Genomic DNA, 25442 nt, shown 5'->3' on the forward strand with positions numbered 1-25442 from the left:
TGTGGGAGTGGGCCTCAAACTCATAACCTCAGGATTCCAAGCTGTATGCCCTAACCGCTAGGCACACACTCCCCTTAAGGTGTTTGATGACATTGTAAAAAAGCAGAATGGAAGAACCACAGTGTTGATTGCTTGATTTGAGTGCCTTGAGTGCCTGGAAAACTGGGTTAGCCTTTTTGGTTAAACACTAGACTGGTTTGACTCCTACTTAAAGGACAAGGAGTGTTTTGTGTCAGTAGGTAACTATATATCGTATGGTCCCTCCTATTTAATATCTACACGTTACCCCAAACTCGTATTTGTCACAGTCTTAGTTTTCCATTTGTTGTCCTCTGCTGCCCTCTTGTGTCCTCTTTCCCTTGCTCTGTTTTCTGATCTGCCCTCACCTGTTTTCAATCCCCTCGTTCGCCCTCTCTTTGTCTCTGTCCCCTTTAAAAGCCCTCCCTCTTCATTTCCTGTTTGCTGGATCCTCGTCTAACGTCTGTCTGCCTACCTCGTCTCTCCCTGGTTCCTTGAGTTTGGTTTTCCCCTGATGTCTCCTTGGTTCTGGTTCGTTTGTTATTTTTGTTGGATTTTTTATTCCTGCCTCAGTTCATGTGAACCTTATTAAACCCACCTAAATTCACCTCTGCCTACCTGTACTTGCCTCTGCATTTGGGTCCTCAATCAAACACCAAATCCTGACAGTTTTTTATGAAACTACAAAATAAATTTCCATATCTATGCAGACAACTCACAGTTTATACACAGATTACACAGATTATAATGTCACCAAATTACTATAAACCCATTCAAGGCTTGAATAAATGTATTGAGGAAATCAAAGCATGAATGTGCTGATTGAAACTGAAGAAAAGTTATGCAGCTTCAGTTATTACACCTAAAGAATACAGATGAGGTCCAAGATCTGAGAGTACTGAAGGACTCAGAACTGAACCTTCAAAGGCAACCAACACAACCATACATAGTTTAAAATCAATTATATTGATCTACAATAAAACAATGTTCTAGAAAAGCCTCTGGTTGTCAAATAATGGTCAAGAATGGAGATCAAACACTTATACTTGCTGTAGATATGAGTTGTTTTACTGAATGAACCATAGCCAGCCTTCTTCTCCTGACTAACAATTACAGAGGTGTTTAAAAGGGAGTATGTAACCACACGTTATGTACAGTGGAAGGATATACAACTGACACACCCCTCAGTCCTGTTAAGCTCAGCTAAACAGTCTTCACAATGCAAATCCCTGTGCACAGCATGTCAGCATGTTTGGCCTGATGGAGCTTTGCAGGATGGAGACTGTTGTCCAGCTCAGTCAGGAGGGACAGACCACTGTGATTTACACAAAGGTGAAGCAGAACCAAGTCGGCCAGCATGTCTCTCTACACATGCATTTTTAACCAATGGTTACTGAGAGTTTTGAGAATGTGATTTGGGGGCTAAACAAATGCAGTACTGCAATTTTTTTTTTGAAGAATTGTTGTTGATATTCTGAGTTACATCAGCCCACCTTGGATCAACAGTCATCTTTCTAGGCTTTCTGAGTTTTCCAGCGAAAAGGTAATTTATGTCTTTTGTTTCTTTTGATGTTAAAGAAACACAAATATAATTTTCCTTGTAATGTATTTAATCAGTGTGGTATTTTAACTTTTCTAAGGCCGGATAGTGGATATGCAGCCTGGGGTTCAGGTGTGTATGCCAGCTGCTGCGATGCTGGGTGTGCTGTGCCGAGGCTGCCTCAGCAGGACGCAGCATCAAACCAGTCGCAGCTTCAATTCTTGGCCTAGGAGGATGAGTAGATGGAACAGTCAGGAGTCCTTAAGCACTGATACTCATCAGGAAAGTCCACGTGTACTCATCACAGGTGAAGCCTAATTCCAGCCTTAAAATGTCTGCTTAAAATGATCTATGGTCACTTTTTGTGAGTGCTTTGGCAGAGCAGTCAAGTAACGAAGTACAAATACTTGGTTACTGTACTTAAGTGCACTTGTTAGGTATCTATACTTTACTCCACTACTTATTTTTCTTCCTACTTATGACTTCTACTCATTACATTTTCACACAAGTATCTGTACTTTCTATTCCTTACATTTTTAAAACAAACGTTACTCGTTACGCTTGGCTTCGGTTTAATGTTTATAAATATTTATTTCACGTCATGTGCTCCATCCAATGCAGATCATTGGCTCCATCTACATCTAGTGAAAACTAGCGTGATTGGATGAGTCATAGAATGCAAACACTCATTAGTTAGTTAAAGGAAATCATCAGAAGCAAGCAGGTGTTCTTCAAACTGTAAACATGAATTGTCTATGCCATGCTACAATGTCGAATTCAGAAAAAGATGTTGAAATGTCTGAAAGGTTGGACACAGGCGAGAGCGTATCGAGAGATGGAGACCAACAAGACCTCCCTCAACCTTGGCCCTATCTCAAAGAATTCTTCGAAATAGTCGTAAAATTGAGCTTTTATTTCATATAGTGGCATCTGGCTGTTTTTTAAAGGTTAATTTATACTTTTATACTTTAAGTAGTTTTTGGAGCACATAGTTTTTCACTTTTACTTGGGTAAAGAGGTCAAGTTGATACTTCAACTTTTACCAGAGTGTTTTTAAACTGCAGTATCTATACTTCTACTTAAGTAACAAATGTGTGTACTTTTGACTCTGCTGTGCTTTGGTGATGGGCATCTTGTGAGCAAAGTAATAGGAAAAATTCCTCAGATCATTTATAAAAAGATGCAATAAAATGTGAAAAATTTGATAGTTTAAGGAAAGAAGCTTTGGTGAGCATTTGTCCACAACAGAGAATTACAAGAGACACGTGCACTTTGTTTTTCAACCTGCACTTGCTACAGGACCCCCATTTTGACTAAACACAATAGAGTGAGAACAGACAGTGTTTGGGAGATGAAAGGAAATAGAATAATAGCCTTGGGTGACGTTTGTTCTGGAATAAAGCCTTGGCACAAACAAAAACCCTTTTTGTCTACCGTTCTTGTGTGTTTTCTACATGAAATTCGAGCCAAACCTTTAGTGATGTAAGAATATATCTACATTATTTTTTTAGTCACATGTCTCTGTGTGCAGGTGGTTTGGGGCAGTTGGGTGTGGGTCTAGCTGAGATGCTGAGGTGAGTTCCGGCAAACTCCTGACATAAACATTAAAGTATTTGAAACTGGAACTATCTTGTAACTTTGATAATTCCCAGGAGCCAGTATGGACCGGAGAGCGTAATCTTGTCAGACATCAAGAAGCCCCCATCGCATGTTTATGCCAGTGGTGAGGAAAGGCTGTTTAGGTACTACCATCTGAAACATTTTAATCTCTAAAAGGTTTCTCCATTTCCATTTTTTATTCTTAATTATTTCTCTTTTAGGCCCGTTTGTGAATGCCGATGTGCTGGACTACAAGCGCCTCAGAGAGCTGATAGTAAACAACCGCATTACTTGGCTGGTCCACTACAGCGCCTTGCTTAGTGCTGTGGGTGAGGCAAATGTGGCTTTAGCCCGAAAGATAAACATCACAGGTCAGTTTTGGTATCCAACGTTAGAATGTATTATTTTTTTAAGTCTGGTGAAGGTTTCAAGCAGCCCATATCTGAGTTTCTATTGCCTTTCCAGGTCTACACAATGTCCTGGACCTGGCCCTGGAGAACTGCCTTCGCCTCTTCGTCCCTAGCACTATTGGAGCATTCGGTCCTTCTTCTCCACGGGACCCTGCCCCTGATCTCTGTGTCCAGCGTCCGAGAACCATCTATGGAGTCTCTAAAGTGCACGGGGAACTGATGGGAGAGGTACAGTTTGCAAACGCAAACTTAAATGGAAAGAAATCTTCACAAAAGTATTCATGCTCATTGAGTTTTCTTTGTTTTGTCACTTTATGATCAAAAACACCACTGTATTTTATTGGGACATGATGCGATAGAGCATGGCAGATTATCATAGGGAGAGTAAAGGAAAATAACATGATGGTGGGTCTTTTTTTACAAATAAAAATCTGAATCTGCTTTTTTTTTGGTCATCTACTTTTCATTGGATACCACCAGATAAATTTAAAAGCCTATTTATTCATTTAAAGTGATGAGCAGAGGAAGGAGGGCATTAATCAGAGAAGGAACCTTGAGGTAAATAGAAACTCTGGTGGAGCTGCAAAGATTGACAGCTCTAGTAGAAATATTAGTTGTGCAATTCACAAATTTAGTCTTTATGAAGAATTAACAGAAAGGAAGCTTATGGTGAAAGAAAAACCTAAGGAAGTCAGTTTTATTATGAAAAGTCATGAAGGGAACACAGCAAGCATGTACATTCTATATGAGGAGGACATTGATCACTACCCATTAATATAAATACAACCTCTCTGCAGTGAAGCACGGTGGTGGCAGCATCATACTATAGGTATGTTTTTCTTCAGAACAACAAGGAAAATCAATTTTGAGCTGCAATTTAATATTTTATATTCAATATAAAAAAAAACATGTGCATAAGTGTTAGAAGGATCCAAACAAAGTCAAGTATTTTATCCATTTGAAAATCTTTGGAGATACATGAAAATTGCAGTGCACGGACGTTCTACACACAGTCTGCTTGAGCTTAAGCTAATGGCAAAGACAAAAGGACAAAAATTTAAGTCTTTAGACGAGTAAAACTGGCAGAGACATACTTATCTCTGAACACCTAGCACTGTAGCAGATGGTGTTTCTACGGAGTTATTAGTAAAAGATGGCAGAACACAGAATATAAGTGTAAAAACATGATTTTACAAAATGCTTAATTAGCCCATGCTCTACTTTTTGTCAATCTATTAGATAAATTGCAGTTAAATAATTATTTTTGGCCATAATATGACAAAAATGACCTAATCTTTATCATTTCTTTCTTAAGTATCTCCATCATAAATATGGATTGGACTTCCGCTGCCTGCGATACCCTGGGGTTATATCAGTCAACACTCCTCTTGGTGGAGGAACAACAGGTACAAGTCAAAGTCATCTGGCATTCGGTGTAAATCCATTGTGATAAGATAGATAGGATTGACTAAAATCTTAAGACTTATGTCGTTCCAGATTATGCAGTTCAGATCTTCCACGATGCTCTCAGCACAGGTCACCATGAGTGCTACTTGAGACCTGACACCCGACTTCCCATGATGCATATCTCTGACTGCCATCGCGCCACAATAGAGTTTATGCAAACTCCAGAGTGTCAGCTGTCTTTGCGCACTTACAACATAGCTGCCATGAGCTTTACCCCACAAGAGTTGGCCCAAGAAATCCGCAAGCATCTCCCAAACCTTAAGGTCACCTACAATCCAGACTCTGTCCGCCAGACAATTGGTATGACCTATGCAAACGTGTTGCATGAACATTTTTGTTTATATTTTATTTTATTTTTATTTTATTTAACCTTTATTTAACCAGGAAAGTCCCATTGAGTTAAAGTAACTCTTCTTCCAGGGAGTCCTGGCCAAGAAGGCGGCTTAAAAAGTTACATTAACATAAAACCACAGGAGACAAGACAACCACAGCTACATATCATCTAGGCAAAAGTAAACACAACACAAGATTGGGCATACACATACAACCAAAAAGCAAACAGCAAACAAGGCATCCAATCAAAAACAGTTGCATCTGTCAGTGAATGATGATTTTAACAGGTCTTTAAAAGAATTTATGGATGGAAGTACTTCAAGATTTAAAGTGGCTTGAAGTTCATTCCATGCTTTAGGTGCAAATGATGAAAATGCTGTTTTGAATTGCACAACTCATTTAGACATCGAATCAAAGTTTACTGATATAGCACTTTACAACAACACCAGGAAGACCAAAGTGCTTCACAGAAAGATAAAAACATTGCAAAAAAAAAAAAAAATCATACCAAAATCATAAGCATAAAACAATGTGGCTTAAGTATTAAAAGCCAGTTTAAAAAAAAGAGTCTTTAATCTGGACTTAAAAAGGTGCAGATCAGTGAGAACCTGCAGACCGAGGGGCAGATTGTTCTACACTTTAGGTGCGGTAAACTCAAAGGAACGATCACAGACCAGAGCGCTATATTTAATATCTCAGTAAATATAGCGGAGTGAGACCATGAAGGGCTTTAAAAACAAGTGTTAAAAATGCTTAACTAGCCTATCCTCAACATGTCATGTCAATGTAATTCACTTTAGTCTCTCTATATTCACAAATTCATGACAAATGTCATCCACTGTACAGGCACTTTACAAACCAATCAGAACCAGTTTCTTTGCAAACATTTAAAATCCAATTCCATTCAATATTCTACAACAATCCAATTGTGTTGATTCAGGTTTAGTCGGTAATACATGATCAGTTTGAAATAAAGTTATCAATGTAAGGAAGCCTTGTAGACTTTGCAGCAGTCCCTGGTGAGGAAGCATGTGGTGACAGTGGGGAGGAACTGAACACAGTGTAATTGGTTTTCTGCTTTCAACAAGTTAAAGTTATGAAGACAGGAAAATGAAACAGAAACAAAAGAACTGGGTCAGCAGTAACCATCTTTGTTGAAGATAAAAAAGAGGGTATATAGAGTTAATTTTAGCGATTGCTCTGTTCAACCCTCTTTACTGCAGCTTGACAAAACCACACATAGAACATTTTATATAGAGTTAACGGGAGCATTGAAACCTTCTGTTCTCTGTCAAGGAAAGTAACACCACTACATATGAAATCAGTGGGATAGGGTTATTTTATGTGCGAAAAAAAAACAAAGATGTTTCTCAAAATTAATGGCACCAGAAACTCAGCCAGTATCTCTATACTATAGAAAATGAGATGCAGCCAAAGAGAGAAAAAAAAACAGAATCAGGAGTAGTTTGTGTGGAAAGAAAAACAAAAAAAATATTCAAAGTTAATAAAAGCCAGATAACGGCTTCATCCAGGAAAGAGACAAAGCTGTAAATGAATAAGTGCACTTAGACGGGTGTATTTCTTTTTTTTTTTAAGCAAAAAGTTCAATGGCAAAAATACAGTAGCAGTTTTAATGCTTCTCTGAAGAAGTGACACACCTACTGGTAGAACCACTGGGTGAATAATACTTTCTATGGAAAGGAACTGCAAAGGTTCTGTCTAAAGTAAATGGTACCAATATTACAACACAGGTTATTTTTATGAGATAATAGTAATAAAGCTGGATGATTAATTTATTTATGGTACCACTCTTTGCAGGCTCGGACTGGAAACGATTTTCGACCCTGGCATTTTTCCACTTATGGACTCAACCTGTTCATAATGTTCATAAACCGCCTTGATAAACGAAATGTCGCCCAATTTGAACCAAAGTCTACTGATCTCTTAGGACATAAATCGAAAGAAAAGCATTTTTCACCCATAGACGGCCATCCTAAACTGCCAGATTGGGAAACATCCCAACCTGGCAACAATGCACGTAATACAGGAAACGTTAGCCTTTAGATGCAAAACCCCATCATGCACCGCAGCATATTTTTGCAAAATATTCTAACATAAATTCACCAAATATAAGAGGAACATCGTAGTTTGGTTTAAAGAAAGCATTTTAGTTTTATTATAATTTATTTTGTTGCAAGGATTTTACAGTTTGTAGAAATAGAAATAGAAAATTACACCATATGCCAACATCAAGGATGTGCATGACAAGGAAGGGTGATTTATACTGCATGCATCATTTTATTAGTTAACATTGTATTACTTCATGAGGCCCTTGAGTTATTTACTGTCACAGGTAGGTGCTTCGGCCGGAGAGTAAGTCTTAGGGCCTGTATGATTTAAGGAGGACCGGCCCTCACACGCTGAAATTAGGACCAGCCAGATTACCAGTTTAATTACCTTTTAATTTAATTTAACCCTCATATTCTTCTATTCAGAAATAAACATTTTAATTGCTTTTAAACTCCCACTATTGTAGCATACACCTGATGATGCATTTGTGTTACTTTGCAGCAGACAGCTGGCCTGTAAGATTTGATGACTCCAACGCCAGGAGGGATTGGGGCTGGGCTCCAGCCTTTGGGCTCGATGAGATGGTGACAGATATGCTGTGCTCCGTTAGAGACAAGAGGACCAGAGAGGGATTTCCAGTCAGCTAGCACTGCCTTTTCAGCAGCAGAGAGACAAATTTTACACCACTGCATTTCTTCAGCCTGCATTTACCCATATGCTTGCTCTTACTTCCCTTTGACACAGCATCTGTCTTTTATCAGTAGCTCCCAGTCAGAGCCTTACAATTTACAGTGGAAACAGAAATGTCTCAGTCTGCTTCAGGAAATCATGCACTGTTTAAGCTTTTTATCATATTTGTTTTGTGTAACGTCATAAGCTTCACTTTACATATGAGAAAGTAACCATTACTATCAATTCTTCACATTCTCATACTTTGCTTTAGCGCCATTGATCTTTCCATGCAGCACTACATCACCCTTTGTGTTACAGTGTATGGACCAGCTGCAGCCTTCAGAGTAACCAAACCATTGTTTAAACCAGAATCTTCTGGAATGGCTGCTCATCTAACTCTGGACTGTATTTACCACAATGTTCATTATGTCTCTCTGTTCACTCTTTCATGATATTAATAATAAAAATGAATAGACCCTCGATGTAGAATCTTTGACAGGAGATTATTTGATTTTCTTAGACAGAACTGGGTTTGAATAACTATTATTTCTGATAGTGAATGAAAATATGGTGTTCAAGAACAATAAAAATATTATTCAGCCGAAGTAGTGTTTTACTCTATCCATAGAAAAAGATAATGATGCTACACAGTTAAATATAAATAACGGCAAAATAAATATAGTGTTTTTTTGTCATTACAATTTGCTTTTGATTAAAATGATGGATTATTAATTATAATCTCCAATTATAATTCTAAATTATTTTTCAGAATCAATGAGATAAAATTGCACCAAAAACAAGTGTGGGAGAAAATTGATAGATATTTGAAAAGGGACATACAGAATAGGATTAGGGTCACTCAAAAAAAAAAAAAAAAAGGCTAATGAATTCTGACCTATGGCCAGAGTTCTGACTTCAATCTCAGAATTTTGACTTGAACCTGAGGAATTATTTAATTAAATTCAGATATAAATACATTTTTTCTTTTTTTTTCAATGGCCCTAATCCTTTTCCACAGGCACCAACTCAGAAATGTCTGAAAATCTATTTTTTTTTTTTTTTTTTTTTGGTTAACTATATTTCATAAGCTCAACCCTCCTATTTACTTTAGAGATTTACCATGAATAATTTTTCATGTTCTCATACTTTGCTTTTAGGCCGATTATTATTTCCTCCAGCTCTGACAAGGTTCATAGGCCGTGCTTAACAAACAATTTTCAACAAAATTACCCTGTTAGCACATTCATTCAGAGCTGGGATGATGGGTTTGTGGTTCTATATATTTTTTTTAACTAATAAAGAAAAGTTTCTCACAAAAGAGTCATATGATCTTAAGACCATTGTCTGTTTTTGTTTAATCCCTGGTAGCCTTACAGCTTGATTATTTCTAATGAAAGTTTATTTTGTACCTTAAATAGAGAACAAAATATATAGCATAGAATTGTTTACATAATCTTCTTGTAACAACTTGTAACAAGTAACAACAAATATATGCATTAAATTCTATTATACAAATGCGTTATTTTTAGATATCGAACGATTATTAATAGAATCATATCTCATTAACAGGATCATTAATGAGAGAAGAGGAAGGGATTAAGTGATAATGATCAGATTAAGAGTTGGTCATACCTATGTAAATGACTATTTATATTTAATAGGGAGGAAAAATAATTATATATGTGAAGGATGTGGAGAAAAAAATATAGAACATGTGCTGATGAACTGTAAAACTTATGAACATGAAAGGGAGAAATTGAGAAGGATCTTTGGAAGGACTGGTAAAGAATGGATTCTTAAAGGAATATTGGGAAATGAAGGAAATATAAAAGATATTCATAGATTAAGGAAAGCATTATTTATTTATCTACAGAATACAAAATTAAAAAATACATTTTGATGTAAAGTAATGTTGCTACACACTCATGCACAGTAGGTGGTGGTATGCACCTTAAACTTGCTTGCGATCCGCCATAATAGAAAAGGAGAAGAAGAAAAAATCCGACCCAACAGGAAACAGTTTCTACGTGTAATGCCTGGCTCCTTCCCGTAGGGGGCGCCCGCTCCATCTGGCTCCCACTCAAGATTTTCACCGAGGCGACGTACGTCTTTATTCACGGCGCCTGTCACAATCGTATTTCAACGAAAATGGACGCGGGATTTTTCCGCGTAAGTGCTTTAAAATAACTTGATAATACGTTATAACCCGTTTGTTTCATTTCATGGTGATATATTATTGCTATTTGGCGTCAATACGGCGTGTGTGATTTAAGTTGGAGGCCATACAGTTGGAAGCGGTGCGGTCATGGCTTCGTCTATCAACTGATGGAAAACAATTTGAATGCCGGTTTGAGGGACTTTCTTTTATTCAGCTAAGCTTTAATATGAACAATTTGTTGCTTGCGGAAGTACTTTTTGATTTATTTAGTTAACCTTTGTTTTGCTGGTTGGTAGTGTTTTAGGTTATTTTAGGTTGTTGCAGGAATTAGGCCAGACCCTGGCTTAAGATGGCGCCTGCCCGGTGCGTCGCTTGTGTTTCCGATTAGCTATTCACTAATACTTTTACGTTTTTCTAACTGTAAAACTTAGAAACATGTCAGTTTAGTATTTGCACAATAATGTCCTGCATTTCTTTCAACCTGTTTTGATTGTGGTGACACCTACGAAAGTTGTATATTGATTTTGAAGAGTTAGCAATAGCTCAGATATTCTGACTAATAATGTTTGCTTTTATTTTTTTAGGGTACGAGTGCGGAGCAAGACAACCGTTTCAGCAACAAGCACAAAAAACTGCTAAAGCAGCTGAAATTTGCAGAATGTCTGGACAAGAAGGTGGGTGGTGTCCAACTTTACGCAGTAGTGAAATTGCTGTTTATATCGCAAAATTATTATTTTTTTGTGAAAGTCTGCAAACTTGAAGTCTTCTAGCCAAGCTGCAAAAGTAAAATATCACTAAGAGTTGTGCAAATCAAGCCGATATTTTCTATTTATGACTGTCAAATCAATAGACGCACAAAAAATGTGAAGGATTACAATATATATTACAATATGTGTGTTCCTTGTGGGGTTAGTGGGTAAGATCTTGACTTTATTTCATAGATTAAAATATAAATCTCTGGTGTTCTTTATTGTTTTGATTTTTATTGTATACATTGTTCCTAAGACTATTCTATCTGTATAGATGAGTAATACTAGCTGACACCTCTTATCAAACTAAAATAGCTGCTACTGATAAATAAGGAAATTATCATAAATTAAACTGTTGCCTAGGAGTCGCACAAAAATCATGTGGGTGTTTGGTAGGTGTCTAGTAAAATAAAAATGTATCTTTTCTACTTTGGTCAGCAGTAAACAAAGAATAATTTTCTTAGAAGAATCCAAATCTTAGAAGTGGTAACTGATCAGATAATTGGTTGGATTTTTTTTTACTTAAAATTGCAAAGCCTTAGAAAATAATTGAATCACTGTCAAAATGGACACCAAATACTTCAGGTGAGTAAGAATTGCTGCACGTATTGTGGGAAATGTGCGATTTGGACTTTACATTTTTAATTCTTGCTGTATTTTGCTACAGTGGCATTTAAAACAATCACAGAAAGTGTTAAAGATACATGAAGGTCCTTTTGGCTATAAAATTGTTCTTGCATAGAATCACAAATACTCCTGTAAAAATAGAACTTTAATTTTATCAGGAAGATAATTTGCTGCAACAGACAAAGTAGTGCATTAACTGCTGAATATTCATCCATTTTCTATACCATACAGGTGGGCTGGTGCCTATCTCCAGTGGTCATTGGGCGAGATGCAGGGCAAACTCTGGATTGGTTGCCAGTCCATCGCAGGGCAATCCTGAAAAGCACAAGATAATTGAAACTAAGGGTGTCCCGATACAACTTCCAAAACGATACCAATATTTCAGCTTTGAGAATTTGCTGAAACTGACATTGACCCAATACGATATTAGCACAAATCAGATCAGCTTTTATTATTTATTTTATACTGTAGAATGTAAGAAAAGGACTGATCAGGTAATAGAACGAAAACAACAAAAGCTGTTTGCAGAAGCATCAGTTAGACTTCATTATCTTTAACTGCTCTTTTTTTTTCTCACATAAGTCCTGTTAAACTTAATGTTGTCTTGCCCAACCCTGAAGGGAGAAGGCTTTCGTGTAGTAAGAGTAGTAGTAAGTGAGAGGAGTTGTTGGTGAAGACTGAACTACAACATTGCTGCTACATTAAAATGTTTCCTTTTTTGTAGAACATGTTTTTTTTTGTTTTTTTTGTATTAACATGGTGTCTTATGTTTTTTTTCCCTAGGTGGACATGACCAAAGTGAACCTAGAAGTCATCAAACCATGGATTACGCAACGTGTGACTGAGATTCTGGGGTTTGAGGATGACGTGGTCATAGAGTTCATATTCAACCAACTTGAAGAAAAGGTAAAGTCATTGTCTTAACTTTGTGTTGTTTGTTTACATACCTGTTTTTAAATTAAGGCTTTTGCTTAGTCAGTAAGAAGGGACATAAACAGATATTTGCAGATCCTAGTGACACTGAAAATGAGTGGGTAAAAGAAAAATAGTCTGATTTGTTTTACATGACCATGTTTTGCTGTTTTGTGACAACATGCCTTTATCAGCAGTCTTCTAATGATGATGTGATTTATGATTTAAAAGGCCTGAACCAATATGGATGTTATACCTTGCATCAGAAGTATAGCACCAACATCTAATTAGCTCTCTCCTGAGCCCAAAGTCTCTGAGCCCAACTCTCCCTTCATGATGCAGTGTGTGTTTTGAGGTGAGTTGTATATAGGGATCATCCATATCATGCCAGTGAAAGACAAAACTGAACAGTGCCATAATCATACTGTCCGTATTGATTGATAGTTCAAAATGATGCTGCTACGTTCATTTTTAAATGTTATATATGAAAAAGAATAATAAAGAAAAAAGAAAAGCCAATAGCTTGTTGCTTGGCATTATATTTAGTTTTCTTACCTGTTGAAAAACTGAAAAGTATTGTCTCACTGACCGCCCGGATTGCAAGTTTCACCTCAATATCTGTAGGGTGAGGTTGCACGTTTATTCATAATTGCACCTCTCAGCAGCTTCTATATCCTCTTAAGTTTTTATTTAGGAACAACATTTTGGTTGATTAAAAAGAACCTTTAAAATCTCAGCCAATCAAAATGGATTAGTGTTTTATTGTTGGGGATAAGTTTATGTAAGGATAAAAATAAAATGAATAACCATATTTAAACAAAGAGGGAAAAGAACAACACATGTCACATTGGACATAAAATACAGAAAGCTTTTAATTTCTCTCTCTCTTTTTTTTTTTTTTTTTTTTTCAAATTGGAGACTTTGTATGTGGTAACTAATACAACCAACTTAAGTATTTTTACTTTTTACGGTTTTTAACCATTCTCTTTTTAATTCAAACTATTTTCTTTTCTTTTGATTTTGGTCTGGCCTTATAAATTCTGTTTTGTTTTTGTTTTGTTTTTTTTCTTATTATTTTTAAGGCAAAAACTTTCTATTTTAATGTTGCTGCAATATTGTTCTTCTATTTTTGCTGAACCTTTCAATGCACATCTTTGAAATTAAAAATAAGTGCTTTACAGTTGCACATTGATAACTTCAACCACTGGAGGTCAGCAAAACACCATTTCATTTACTGGAAGCAATACTTTTCAGCTTAGTAGTAATTTCCCAATGGACACCTTCTTAAAAAAAACTTTAGCTTTGCTTTAACCTGAAATCATTTTTTTTTTGTGTCACAGGGTTTTATTTCCCTTAACAATGTTTACTTAATATAATAAAACTAAACCAAAAATATCCATTATACACTCACCTTACATTCAAACCTCTTGATGCCCACGTATTGGTTGGTTATTGCACATATTCAGTATATTTGATTTTAGGAATATAAGGCCTCAGAGGGTCCAAAACCATGAAACAATGGAATATCTCTGCTAGCATCATTACTGGCCTCGTATATGACTATAGATTCTCTGTGTTTAAATTCTTTGGTATTTATTCCAAATGTTCACATCAGGATCAGTTCTAGTTCATTTGTTCTACTTCTGAGTTTAGTTTGCCATAGTTTTTCTTTTAGTTTTGCGGTTTTGATTGAGCTAACTGTAAAGTACTTTGACATTGTGGAAAGAAATTGTATTGTAATAGAGTTGAGATGATGATGTGTCTCAATTTAATCTAGTTTTAAATAAAATATCTACTTTTGTTTAACTGTGTACTCATTATTGCTTGTTCGTCTCTTGCAATTTAGATAAATGATATAACATTATGCTCAAGGTGGTTGAGTCTCAAGCAGTAGGGAGGCGGAAGCAAGCCAATGGAGCTCCGTGCCCACTGATCCCACGGGACTCACTGAAGACACCGGGACTGTACTTGCTGTGTTTGGTTTTCATGCACTCTGTATTGTGCTTACTTGTTTAACCTCAGAAGTGTAGACTGTGGGGAGACTGGAAGAAATGGGGGTGGGTAGTGATAGGGGACTGAAAAGTAGTGGGGTAGGTCAGAGGAATACAAATAATCTCTCCAAATGCTGTTATAGGGTTTACTGTTATTAACATTTTACAACAGCATTTTTTTGCATGCATTTTTACACTACTAGACATGTCTCCCCTCAGCTAACTCACATATTCAGTTCCAAACGATTGTGAGTACAATACAGTTTGAGTAAATCGCTTATTTATTTATTTCTTTTTTTTTTCTCTTTTTATGTTTCCAATTCTGATAGTGAAACACTGAGATGTTAAGTATTTGTTTCAGTGTTCTACATGTTATACATTTTGATAAAGCTAATTTCACCTAAGGATTAGTTTAGACAGGGTTAGAAGGTAGGACACCCCTTTCATGGGACCCTGCCTCCCTCCCAATGTTTTCTCTGCAATTATTTAAACGGCCATATTTGTTTCTCTCTTTCCCTTCATGTTTGTGTTGCAGCATCCCGACAGCAAGATGATGCAGATCAACCTGACGGGGTTCTTGAACGGGAAGAATGCCCGGGAGTTCATGAGAGACCTTTGGCCCCTGCTGTTGAGCGCTCAGGAGAACATTGCTGGCATCCCGTCTGCTTTTCTGGAGCAAAAGAAAGAAGAAATCCGACAGAGACAGGTGATGACCTGCATAACACAGCGGCTCAGGAAAATCTCACATTAGAGGAGAGCCCCGAATAAATAAATAACAGTTATTATAACCCAATGAGAAAAAGATCATTTAATGGGCTCAAATCTTTATAGGTTTAAAACATTACTGTAGAAAGGATTTCAATATTCTATACTTAGGCTGATAGGATATTTAAAATCCTAACTCATTGTGGTGGCTGTGGGTTTTTCTCTGAGAAGTCTCTGCTCCTCCCTTGGTGGGGGGTCGGACTTCCTGGGTTGGCCCCTCCTGGGTGCCTTTGCTCTTGGTATCCCTTTGGGCGTCTGGGACTTTGGCTCCCCAGCACTCTCCTCTGTGCTCCGGAGGGGCGCATCTTTGGCTCTTCGCAACCACTATTAAGCATTTTTCCTTTGGATAAACTTTACATACACAACTGCACTCTCACAATTAACTACAGGTGCTTGGCTCCAGGTACTGAGGCCACGTTCACACTGCAGGCCGTAATGATGAAATCTGATTTTTTTTGCTTTGCTATTCACATTTCCAAATATATGCGACTTGTATGTGATCTCCTGTGTGTACTGCATTCATACAACGCAAGTGTCCCGCATGCGCAGTAGGGGATGTAAAGACATCAGAAGCGAGCGTGCTCTGTTTACGGAAGTAAACATGGATGGTAGAGCATCTAGCGATCTTTCCCAACCTTATAAACACAATCTTTTCGAGATTGTTAAACATACATACTGCTCTCTGGATCATCGTCCGGCATGGTTGTTGTTTTTCTTGCCGCTTCTGCGTAGCAAGACGCAGAATAGTGACCTTTGGCGCTCAGGTTAAATGAATGATTAATGACCGTTCAGACACAGGTCGTGTTTGAAAAGCTCAGATTCACATCGGATTCAGGACCACAGAGCCATGTGGCCTGGGTCACATTGGAAAAAATCTGATCTGTGTTGTTCAGACTGTCATGAAAAGATCAGGTGCAGGTCGCATAAGAGCAAAAAAAAAATCGGATTTGGGTCACTTCGGGCTGCTTTGTGAACGTAGCCTTAGAAATTCACTTCCATAAAGAAAGTCTATATTCTTATCTTCAGCTGCCACAGTGACATGTCAGATTAAATAATGCTAATTATACTTCAGCAATAGTATCAAGGTGTTACTTTATTGTATCTCTTATACTGTATCCGTTGGTTGTGCTGTTCTTTTCACATCTCTTTGCAAGTGACAAAGCACACTGAAGATGTTTTATCTTTGTCTCCCTTTTATCTCCTCTTTCTTTCATCTTTTCTGCTTTTTTTTCTGTTTTTCCTTTCCTTTTCTACTTACATTGTAGTCTCCATATAATCTGTAATACTCCCTGCATGAATTATAATAAAGCTATTTATATGCATTAATCAAGCGGAACACTATGGCGACAGCCGTACTGCTCCACTTTTGAAAGTCAAATCGGTTGGGCTCTTTTTGGCTTCAGGACATAGAAATTCTAACTCTGTTGAATTGTTAATTGCCCATGTTAACAACACAACTGTTCCATGTCTGGCAGATTGAACAGGAGAAACTTGCCACCTTGAAAAAGGTTGACCAGGATAAGAAGGACAAGGAGACCAGAGAAAGGACTCGATCAAAGAGTCCAAGAAGGTGAGGGTTTTCTTTTGTTACCTGGTGTATGAGCGTGAGGACGTAGCTTTTGCTAGCCTGGCCAGCCAGACTAATGCAACATGTACACGGCATATTAGTCTGGTAAAGGTACAACTCTATTTCAAAGACAAGACTAAGAGAGTCAGCCTCCTCGTGTTAGAACCAATCAGATGATAACGGATGTGACACAGACTCAAAGCGATGTGCTGTTTTTAATATTTTGTGGTCCGTGTAAGATTTTAAGCAGTTTAAGAAATTTAACAGTTTTTGAGGTTCTACCTAAAAATCTGAGGATATAACGTGTGGTCTCAAGTAGTTCCTTAATTTTCTTTGCATCATTGGTCTTTGCGGTCGCCAGCCTGTTGTAATGCTAGCAGAGAAAGGGCTGCTCATGGGTAATTCTGGCGCCAAGAGCCATGCATTATAAAGTCCTGCCCCCTGCGCAGTGAATGTATTTCCGTCTGGCTGGCCAGGCTAAGCATTTGCTACAATTGCAAAAATTGTAATTGAAATCAGCTTTCATTTTACAAGGCACCAAAACATGGAACACATTACCTGCAGAACTGAAGGGAGAGTCAAACTGGGTCCTTTTTAAACATAAACTTAAAGAGTTTTTATTGAGAGGTCAGTCATGTGAACATTAATAATCTAACTGACCTGACTTTATTTCTGTGATGTTTCAATGTGTAATTTGCTCTGTTGTTCTTGTGTACAGTCACTGTGTTTTGTGTAAAAGCCTAACTGGGGACAGACATTGAGAATTAGCCTTAGCTAAAATGTTGTAGTGTGTGACATGATGCATGAAACATACTTGTCCCTATCAAATAAATAAATAAATAAAATATGGCTCCTTTTCCACTGAAAGCACTGGAATTTAACACCCCAGGATTTTTACTATCCGGGTAATTCATCGGGTTGCTCTCTCATTACTGTGGAAGCCCAATGAAACTGCACTACACCTTCAGTCCAGTGGGTGGCGGTAGTAAAAACATGTGGCTCTCCCTTTACCTCTGGCCAGCTATAAGTAAAACCCAGGCTTTATAAATTTGTTTGACATTTCATTTTTTTTTATCAACCTTCAGTGTTTTTAACTGTATGAATCATTCGAAATGAGTACAAAAAAAAGTAATTTACACGCTTATTTTCTTTTATTATTACCAATTAAACCCCAGATATCTACAGGACAAACAGACATTTTTAGTCAAAATCTTATTTATTAAATTCTACATCCACAAACAGTGAAGTAAGTATAAATGTATTTATCCTATGTTGATGAATACACAGATAACTTCATTTAATGTTTATATTCTATATTTGGTCAAAGACAAGTATAGTTTTGGTCGGCAGTGACGATTCTCCCTATGTTTAGCTCAATCTGAACCAGTGTTGATTTTATACATTTATCTCTATATTAAAATGTGTCCTGCTGTTTGTCTGATCAGATGGAAGACGAGGTCACCAGGAAAACGCGAAAGGAAACGCAGTCCATCGCGATCCCCAGTGCGTAAACCTAGCCCGGTTGGTGGGGACTCTCCCCCTCCGCCTGTGGTTCAGTCAAACACTAAAACATCAGAGCAGCCCGAGGAGCCGGACACATCAGGAACAGGCCTGCCAGAGACGGTTATCCAAGAAGCTTCGTCTACAGGATTAATGTAAACCATTCCTCTGAATCTAAAATATATTTGGTTTCTATCTTCTTGCACGCTTCCTTCAAAATCCATTTTTCTTTTCTTGGTAGTGATACAGTTGTAGAGTCAGTTAAAGCAGACTCTGTGGCTGAAGTCAAAGAACCATCTAGAGAAAAATCCCCGAAGAAAGAGGAACGACCAAGATCTCGTGAAAGGGAAAAGGACTCTAGGAGGGAAAGGCCCCACCATCGCTCACGTTCTCACTCTCGTTCCCGCAGACGACGCTCTCGGTCTAGGTGACACTTTACACACACCACTATACTAATATATGCCTTTGCCTTGTTTATATCGATGTATAAAATATCAAACTAAATTGTTTCCTCTTCGCTGTACTAGATCTTACTCCCCTCGTAGAAGGCAAAGTCCCAGGAGGAGAATGTCTCCTCGACGAAGGAGTCCACCTAGACGTGGCCCCACTGGCTCCAGGCACAGACACAGACGGTCCCCTATTCACAGGTCAGTGTCACATTTTGAAATATTCATTACTAAGATCAGATTTGGGCTTTTTTTATTGTCTTGGGTATTTATAAATGTGTTAATTTTAGGCGACGTTCCCGTTCTGCTTCATCTTCTGGTAGCAGCTCCTCTGGGTCACGTTCACCTAAAAAACCTGTAAAAAGAATATCTACCACACCACCCCGAAAACAAGCCCATCATCCCGATGTATCTGTAAGCCCCGCTAGGAAAGAAAAGAGCTCGCCTTCTCCTAGGGCCAGGAGAGGCCGGGGCTCTCCTTCCCCTCCCAGATCATCAGGTACAACCTCCTCCATTTGGACGTAGATCTCTGTCCCTCTACAACATTCAAAATTGTTCATCTTTGTGAATGTATTTTTAAACTCAAGAGTTGCTTTCAGGACTGAAACGAAAACCTGGAGGAAGGGATGATTCTCCTCCTGATTTTGTGAAGGCCAGAACATCTGAAGGGTCTGAATCAGGTAAGAGTTTTCATCTTAGAAGAGAATCAAAACGAGCCCTGTCAATAATGCAGCACAATCCCTGCAAACTTATTCCCCCTTTATAAGCATGTTGAAGCTCCACATGTTAAATATGGAACTAATAGAACAGGGAGCTGCAGCAAAAATCTGTTTAAAATGATTAATTAAGCGCTTCAGAAATCTGATTTTTATGGAACATTTGCAGGAAAGAAAAGCTGCTATAAAATCCGTTTTGGAATGTGTTCATCAAGTTCATGAGGGTGGTCTGGGACGAGATTGAAAACATCCAAAAAGACTGGTTAAACACTTATACTTGAACAACCCTTCACTATAGTGAAAAATAGTGGAGGTGGTACCTAATGTGACACAATGGAAAGGGTTGAAAAGTAAGAAAACAAAATGCCTTTTTATGCATTAAGAGTCGGTTGTCTACCATACTGTTTAAATTTTCACCATATAATGACCAAATTAACTTCCTCTAAACTGTTCCTGGCATTGCTCACACTGATCAGACACTTAATGCTTTACATTTCAGAGGAGGATAAAAATGAGAAAGGGGCAACAGCAGATTCGGTGCAGCAGCGACGTCAGTATCGCAGACAGAATCAACAGTCTTCTTCAGGTTAAGAAGCGTTTTTGTTTTGTTTTTTCCTCCCTGTCCAAACAGAGTTTCTCTCTCTATCATCTTGCCTCCATTGTCTCATGGACTTTAGAAGCTGTGTCGTAGATCCAACCTTGTCTTGTTTTTTTTTCTTGTTTTTTTTCTCTTTACAGCAAAGCATAAAGTCATAACTGACAAGAAACTGATTTATATTTTTGTTTGTTTTCAGATTCAGGATCTTCGTCCTCAGAAGACGAAGGACCAAAGCGGCCGACAGCGGGGCCAGGCGCCAGAAATGGTGAAGTTAGAAGGAAACGGAGCCGTACACCCTCACCTCGTAGGCGGCATAGAGACCCCTCCCCAAGGTAGGGTATACTTTTAAAATATCATTATTTTTCTCATTGTTAAATTGGTTCAGGGTCTTCTCTTTTTACCCAATGTGAGATTTAAATGTTTTTATACATTTACACATTCAGGAGGAGACGTTCTCCATCTCCAGTACGCAGACGTCGCTCTCCTTCCCCGCCACGACGTCGGAGATCTCCCTCCCCTCCTAGACGCAGGTACTGTTGCTGTAATGAAAATAGTCACCTATCAATAGTTTTGAAGTGGTTTGCTTTACAAATACTTCTCTTCCCAGGTCTCCTTCCCCTCCTCCGCGTCGTAGGTCTCCGTCTCCCAGGCGTTATTCTCCTCCTATCCAACGTCGCTACAGCCCCTCACCTTTGCCCCCACAGAAGAGGAAGCTGTCCAATTCCCCCACGAAACGCTTTTCTCCTGGTCCAAAGCGGCGCTCCTCCAGGTCGCCTAAACGTAGAAGTTCTCCTCCTCAGCGGAGACGTTCTCCTCCCTCCACTGTTTCTCCTCCGAGACACAGGAGGAGCCCGCTGTCTGCCAGGCCAAGCAGGGACACTCGATCCCCTGTTGGATCTGCTAGATGCCTCTCCAGGTCGCCGGCGAACCGCAGTCGCCCTATTAGGCGATCCACTAGTCCCCAAAGACGCTTTCAATCTCCCAGCATGTCTCCGTCCAACCAGCGAAGACAGCTGTCCCCTCCACAGGGCAGTAAACTCATCCGCAGGGTGTCTCGCACCCCAGAGCCACGGAATAAACGGTACAGATAGAAAAAGCTTTCATCCAGAAGTGGCAGATCTTTTGTAATCGTTTTACATAATTTGTTGCTAACTATCTTTCCTTTGTTTATAGAATCTCTCCCAGTCCAAAGCCGATAAGGAGAGCATCCTCCAGATCACTTTCCCCTCAGCCTGCAGCTCAGAAGCGTCCAGCCTCTGCCTCCCCCTCACCTTCTCGCTCTGTGAGTGGGTCTCCACCACCACCCCCTGCTAAAAAGGCTAGCAGTGCTTCTGGCAGTCAGTCTCCAGGAAAGGTTAGTCAAGAATAATATAAAAACTCATTTATTTCGGTTGTACTTTATCTTTTGAACTCCCTCATAAATTCTCTAAAAAGTATGAAGAGCAATGTCTTAAGACGGGATTTTTCCATCCCTGAAATGGAGGCAAATATCAGCAGCATCTTACCTGCCTGTCTGGACTGTTGTCCAGAGTACATGATTCAAACCACTTCCCTTTGGCAGCAGGCTGCATAGGGAGGCTGATTTAATTTTCCCACACAGAGTACCACTTCCTGCTTTAGCCGTGCTGCATTTCTCCACCGTTATCTGACTGAAGTCCCATCGAGAACATATTAGTATTAGGAAGATGAGACACCAGAGCTTCGGATGCAGACAAGGTCAAAGGTCGTGGTTTAAAAAAAAAGGGTGCATTGTATGACGGAGGAGACTCATTCACGACCTCCAAAACAAAACTCCTCCTGTTGCATGTTTCCGCTGTCCATAGCGTTCCTTGACAGTGTTGTTTCTAAGTCACCAATTTAGTGCTACTTGGTCCCAATGGAATTTTCTATTGGGAAACTACTAGCACTAAGTTGCTAACTGGTTAGCAAGATGCTTCCGAGAAACCGGCCACAATCAAACTTGCTTGCGAACTTTCCGCCAATGAAATTCACTTAATTCACTCGTGTAAAGTCGGGCACCACTTGGGAGAATTCGGAAATGTAATGTTTAGAACAGCTGTTTCCCTACGACTTTAAAAAAGCAGAATGGTTTTATAGTCTTAACTAGTCAAACACCTTTAAGCAGAGTCCAACTGGGCACCCATTTTGATGTGCATATAAAGTTGAACAAATGCTCCCCTGGATGACGTGTTGGATGAAGTGTTTACATTGTTAATTATAGTGTGTGTTTTGGATCAGTGTGCTTCTGTTTGCTTGCTTGTTGCTAATCCATAGCAGTGTCCTTTCTGAGGAACCAAAAGGGATTTTTTTTGTTTCTTTTTTACAATATCAACAGTGGTCTAGTCCTCAGAAATGTTTTCAACAGCAGCCCTGTTAAGGTTCTGATGTTCAGGTTATTCCTAACGTATTTTTTTTCTTGATCAACCTGTCAATCAGTAGATTGATCCAGGTTCCAGCTAGTGGCTTCTGGTGGTTTCAAACTATAGGCTGCAGCTCTCTGTTGGTTCCAAGCAATGATTTGCTTCAGCAAAGCAAAACAGACAGATGTGGAAGGCTTGATAGTTCTAGGGAAAATTTTTCTTTGTAGGGTTGCTTTGTTTTTGCAGATGTTTACATGAAAATGACTTCTTCACACCTGTAATCGAAGCAGCCTGAGCTTCTGATTGACTCTTAGCAGCAGATTTCCTATGAATTAACCATAACCAAGTAGTCAGTGAATACACTGCACAGTAAATGGAAATAATTTTCAATAGGCCATTCTTCTATATTTAAAAATCCTTCTTAATGGTCTTGAATATGTAATTTTACTTTTTGATGAGACTCTTTATTTATTCAGATGCACCTGTGATTAAAAAAAGAAATAATCTCTGATGGGGGTTGACAAAGTTGAAATCTGTATAATACGTGGGACATTTGATAGCATTATCTAAAATCTTTTGCAGAACTCTGATGTGGATGGTGGTGGGAAGAAAAAGAAGAAGAAGAAGGAAAAGAAACATAAGAAAGATAAGAAGCACAAAAAGCACAAGAAGCATAAGAAGGAAAAGAGCAGTGCCGCTGTGACCAGCGACGTTCAAGAAAGTCGGGCTGCAGAGGAGGATGGTGATTCAAGAAAGGTAAAGGACTTGTAGGTTTGTTTGGTTTTTTTTTCTACCAATAATGGTATAATTTCTATATAATGTTTCCTAAATTTAAAAGATGCATTGATATTGTGCAGGAATCAGAGAGCGAAGTTGACGACAGCTTAGATGATCTGGAGAAACACCTCCGAGAAAAGGCCCTGCGCTCAATGAGGAAGGCCCAGCTGTCTCCCTCAGAGATGTCCTGAGAACAAGACGCCTTTGAGTTTTCCCTTTCACTTTCGATGTTTGTTATCATCTTAGGTTCAGCTTAAGAATGTACAAATTGTTGATCCTTGGTTCTTTTTACTGGTTTGGTACATTCTGAAGAGTGAGTTTCTTTAATAAATGAATCCATTAGATAGTTTAAACTGTAAAACTTGTGTTGTCGACAGTTTAAGAACATTTTAATTTCAGAGGTTTGAGTTGGGCAGGTTAATGATGCGCGTTGATGTGCAGTCGTACATTTGAGAAAGGATTGCATGTGTGTTAATATGTCTGATGTGCATGGACCGCTGACCATATGATGAGTGAAGGGGAACTAACACCACTCAATAAGATACTGTTACCCAGCGTCAGGGCCCTGCTCACCCAAGAGACTTTAAATATTCTGACTTTCCTGGGTTGTTGGAACATCATTTAACCTGCTTTATTCTGACTTTGAAATTGTCTTATTTGAAAATAAAAGCAATTAAATGTGATTCAGGCTTTTTTTTTTTCTAAATTGATCGATATGCAATTTGTGTTGATACCCCTGAACAGCTGTTTTCTGTGGGACTGCTATAGTGTATGATTTGTATTTAGTAGCCTTTTCTCTTGTCATCCTTTCAGAATTAAAGCTTTTTTTAAGACTGGGTGAGTGTTTCTGCTTGGAAACCATGTTTACTCATGTTTATCTGCTAAAGAAATACAATTATGTAGCCTGGTAGTTTTGAAAAGCTTTGGCCTGTTGCTCTGATTAGGGATTTTAATTTCCATCCTACATCAAGGTAATAAGATGTTCTGCAGGTTGAAGCTTATTTTGATTAACTGGTTTGAATTTTACTATTTGATAACATTTTACAAATTTTAATGAATATCTTAAAAGGTTTTGAACCATTAAAAAAAAAAAAAAACGTAAAGTTTTTGGGACAGGAACAATTTAAAGGCACACCCAACCGTGTTTTTCATGTCCGACAAAAAATTGCATTTTACCAATAACAGCTATTTTTCCTGGCTCTATTTTAAGGAATCCAGGTACTTATGCTTATATCCTCATTTTAAGTCCTCTTGTTGTATTATTCCCATTCATTTCCTTTTAATTCCCTTTTTGCTTCTTTTGCCTTATCTGCCTTTTTTGCTACATTATAATGCCTTAAAGTTTCTCAGTTTTGCAGATTACAATCTAAGGCTGATAAGCAACAATTGTATGATGAACTCGTCATGCTGTAATAAAATATTTAGGGTACCCTTTTTATTTTGTAATCATTTTAATATCCTTTGAGAGTTTTTAAGCATTTCATAAAGCGAAATATACATCCACACAACTCAGGTTTTTCACGCAGGTTTGATCAAAAGTTAAGAATAAAAGTTGAATGATTTTTGATTTGAGCCAAATGTTCTGGGAGCACTGACAAAATAACATTAACATATTTAATTTGAATTTTTTTTAATCCTTAACTAAAAAAAAACGTTTAAAGTGAAAGACTGGATATGGCTTAATATCAGGGTGTTGGCAAGGAGTCCTGACAACCTTTTAGAAGTTCATACTTTTCCAGACTCCAATTTCTATATTTTTCTTATCAGAAACAAACTACCTGATTAAATGGAAGTCTGTTTGACTCAAAATCGTTCAGGTTATGAGTAGTTCTGTTTCTCTGTGACTGGCTGGATCTACTCTTTCCTGTTAAAAGTGTTAAAAGAGTTTTTCCTCTCCATTGTCCCTACAAGCATGCTTAGTGTGAGGGATTGCATTCAAGTGAATGAGTCCATGCAATCAGCTGGTTTTCCATAGAACTTTTAATCAATTTGACTGTATGATATGGTGATTAGTAAAGTGCCTTGATCAGTGTACAATCTAAGTCTCTTATGTCTTAAATATTGTGAATTGTTGGCGCGCAAGATCATCTAACAACTCCGTTGTGTATTATATGGTAAAATGTGTTGCCATAGCTGCAGCTGCAGCCACCAAGCGGCTCCCGGGTTC

The 25442-nt window shown here is 38.3% G+C and overlaps 2 protein-coding genes across 6 annotated transcripts; both read left to right on the plus strand.

The window, feature by feature from the left end:
• The first annotated feature begins 1226 nt into the window (after positions 1–1226).
• tdh2 (L-threonine dehydrogenase 2) lies at positions 1227–8727 on the plus strand. Of its 2 annotated transcripts, none has more exons than XM_038271553.1 (9): positions 1227–1561; positions 1659–1865; positions 3090–3132; positions 3211–3281; positions 3379–3528; positions 3623–3795; positions 4883–4973; positions 5065–5377; positions 5748–5901. In XM_038271553.1, the coding sequence occupies exons 2-9, from the start codon at positions 1673–1675 to the stop codon at positions 5884–5886; spliced, it is 1173 nt and encodes a 390-aa protein (XP_038127481.1). In that variant the 5' UTR covers positions 1227–1561; positions 1659–1672; the 3' UTR covers positions 5887–5901. The 2 variants fall into 2 exon arrangements, with proteins under 2 accessions (XP_038127481.1, XP_038127482.1); XM_038271554.1 differs by lacking the exon at positions 5748–5901 and adding an exon at positions 7939–8727 and having other exon boundaries at positions 1234–1561; positions 5065–5334.
• A 1403-nt stretch (positions 8728–10130) lies between these two features.
• srrm1 (serine/arginine repetitive matrix 1) lies at positions 10131–24113 on the plus strand. 4 transcript variants are annotated; one of them, XM_038271573.1, is made up of 17 exons: positions 10131–10278; positions 10852–10941; positions 12427–12549; positions 15082–15252; positions 16787–16881; positions 18324–18533; positions 18620–18805; positions 18906–19025; positions 19115–19323; positions 19424–19504; positions 20040–20126; positions 20335–20470; positions 20582–20668; positions 20746–21219; positions 21312–21492; positions 23081–23269; positions 23356–24113. In XM_038271573.1, the coding sequence occupies exons 1-16, from the start codon at positions 10258–10260 to the stop codon at positions 23267–23269; spliced, it is 2460 nt and encodes an 819-aa protein (XP_038127501.1). In that variant the 5' UTR covers positions 10131–10257; the 3' UTR covers positions 23356–24113. The 4 variants fall into 4 exon arrangements, with proteins under 4 accessions (XP_038127501.1, XP_038127500.1, XP_038127499.1 ...); XM_038271572.1 differs by having other exon boundaries at positions 23081–23265; XM_038271571.1 differs by having other exon boundaries at positions 23081–23254.
• The last annotated feature ends 1329 nt before the right edge of the window (positions 24114–25442 follow it).

The sequence above is a fragment of the Cyprinodon tularosa genome, unplaced genomic scaffold (genome assembly GCF_016077235.1).
Source record: "Cyprinodon tularosa strain WSP-4 unplaced genomic scaffold, ASM1607723v1 ctg80, whole genome shotgun sequence".
Taxonomy (NCBI): domain Eukaryota; kingdom Metazoa; phylum Chordata; class Actinopteri; order Cyprinodontiformes; family Cyprinodontidae; genus Cyprinodon; species Cyprinodon tularosa.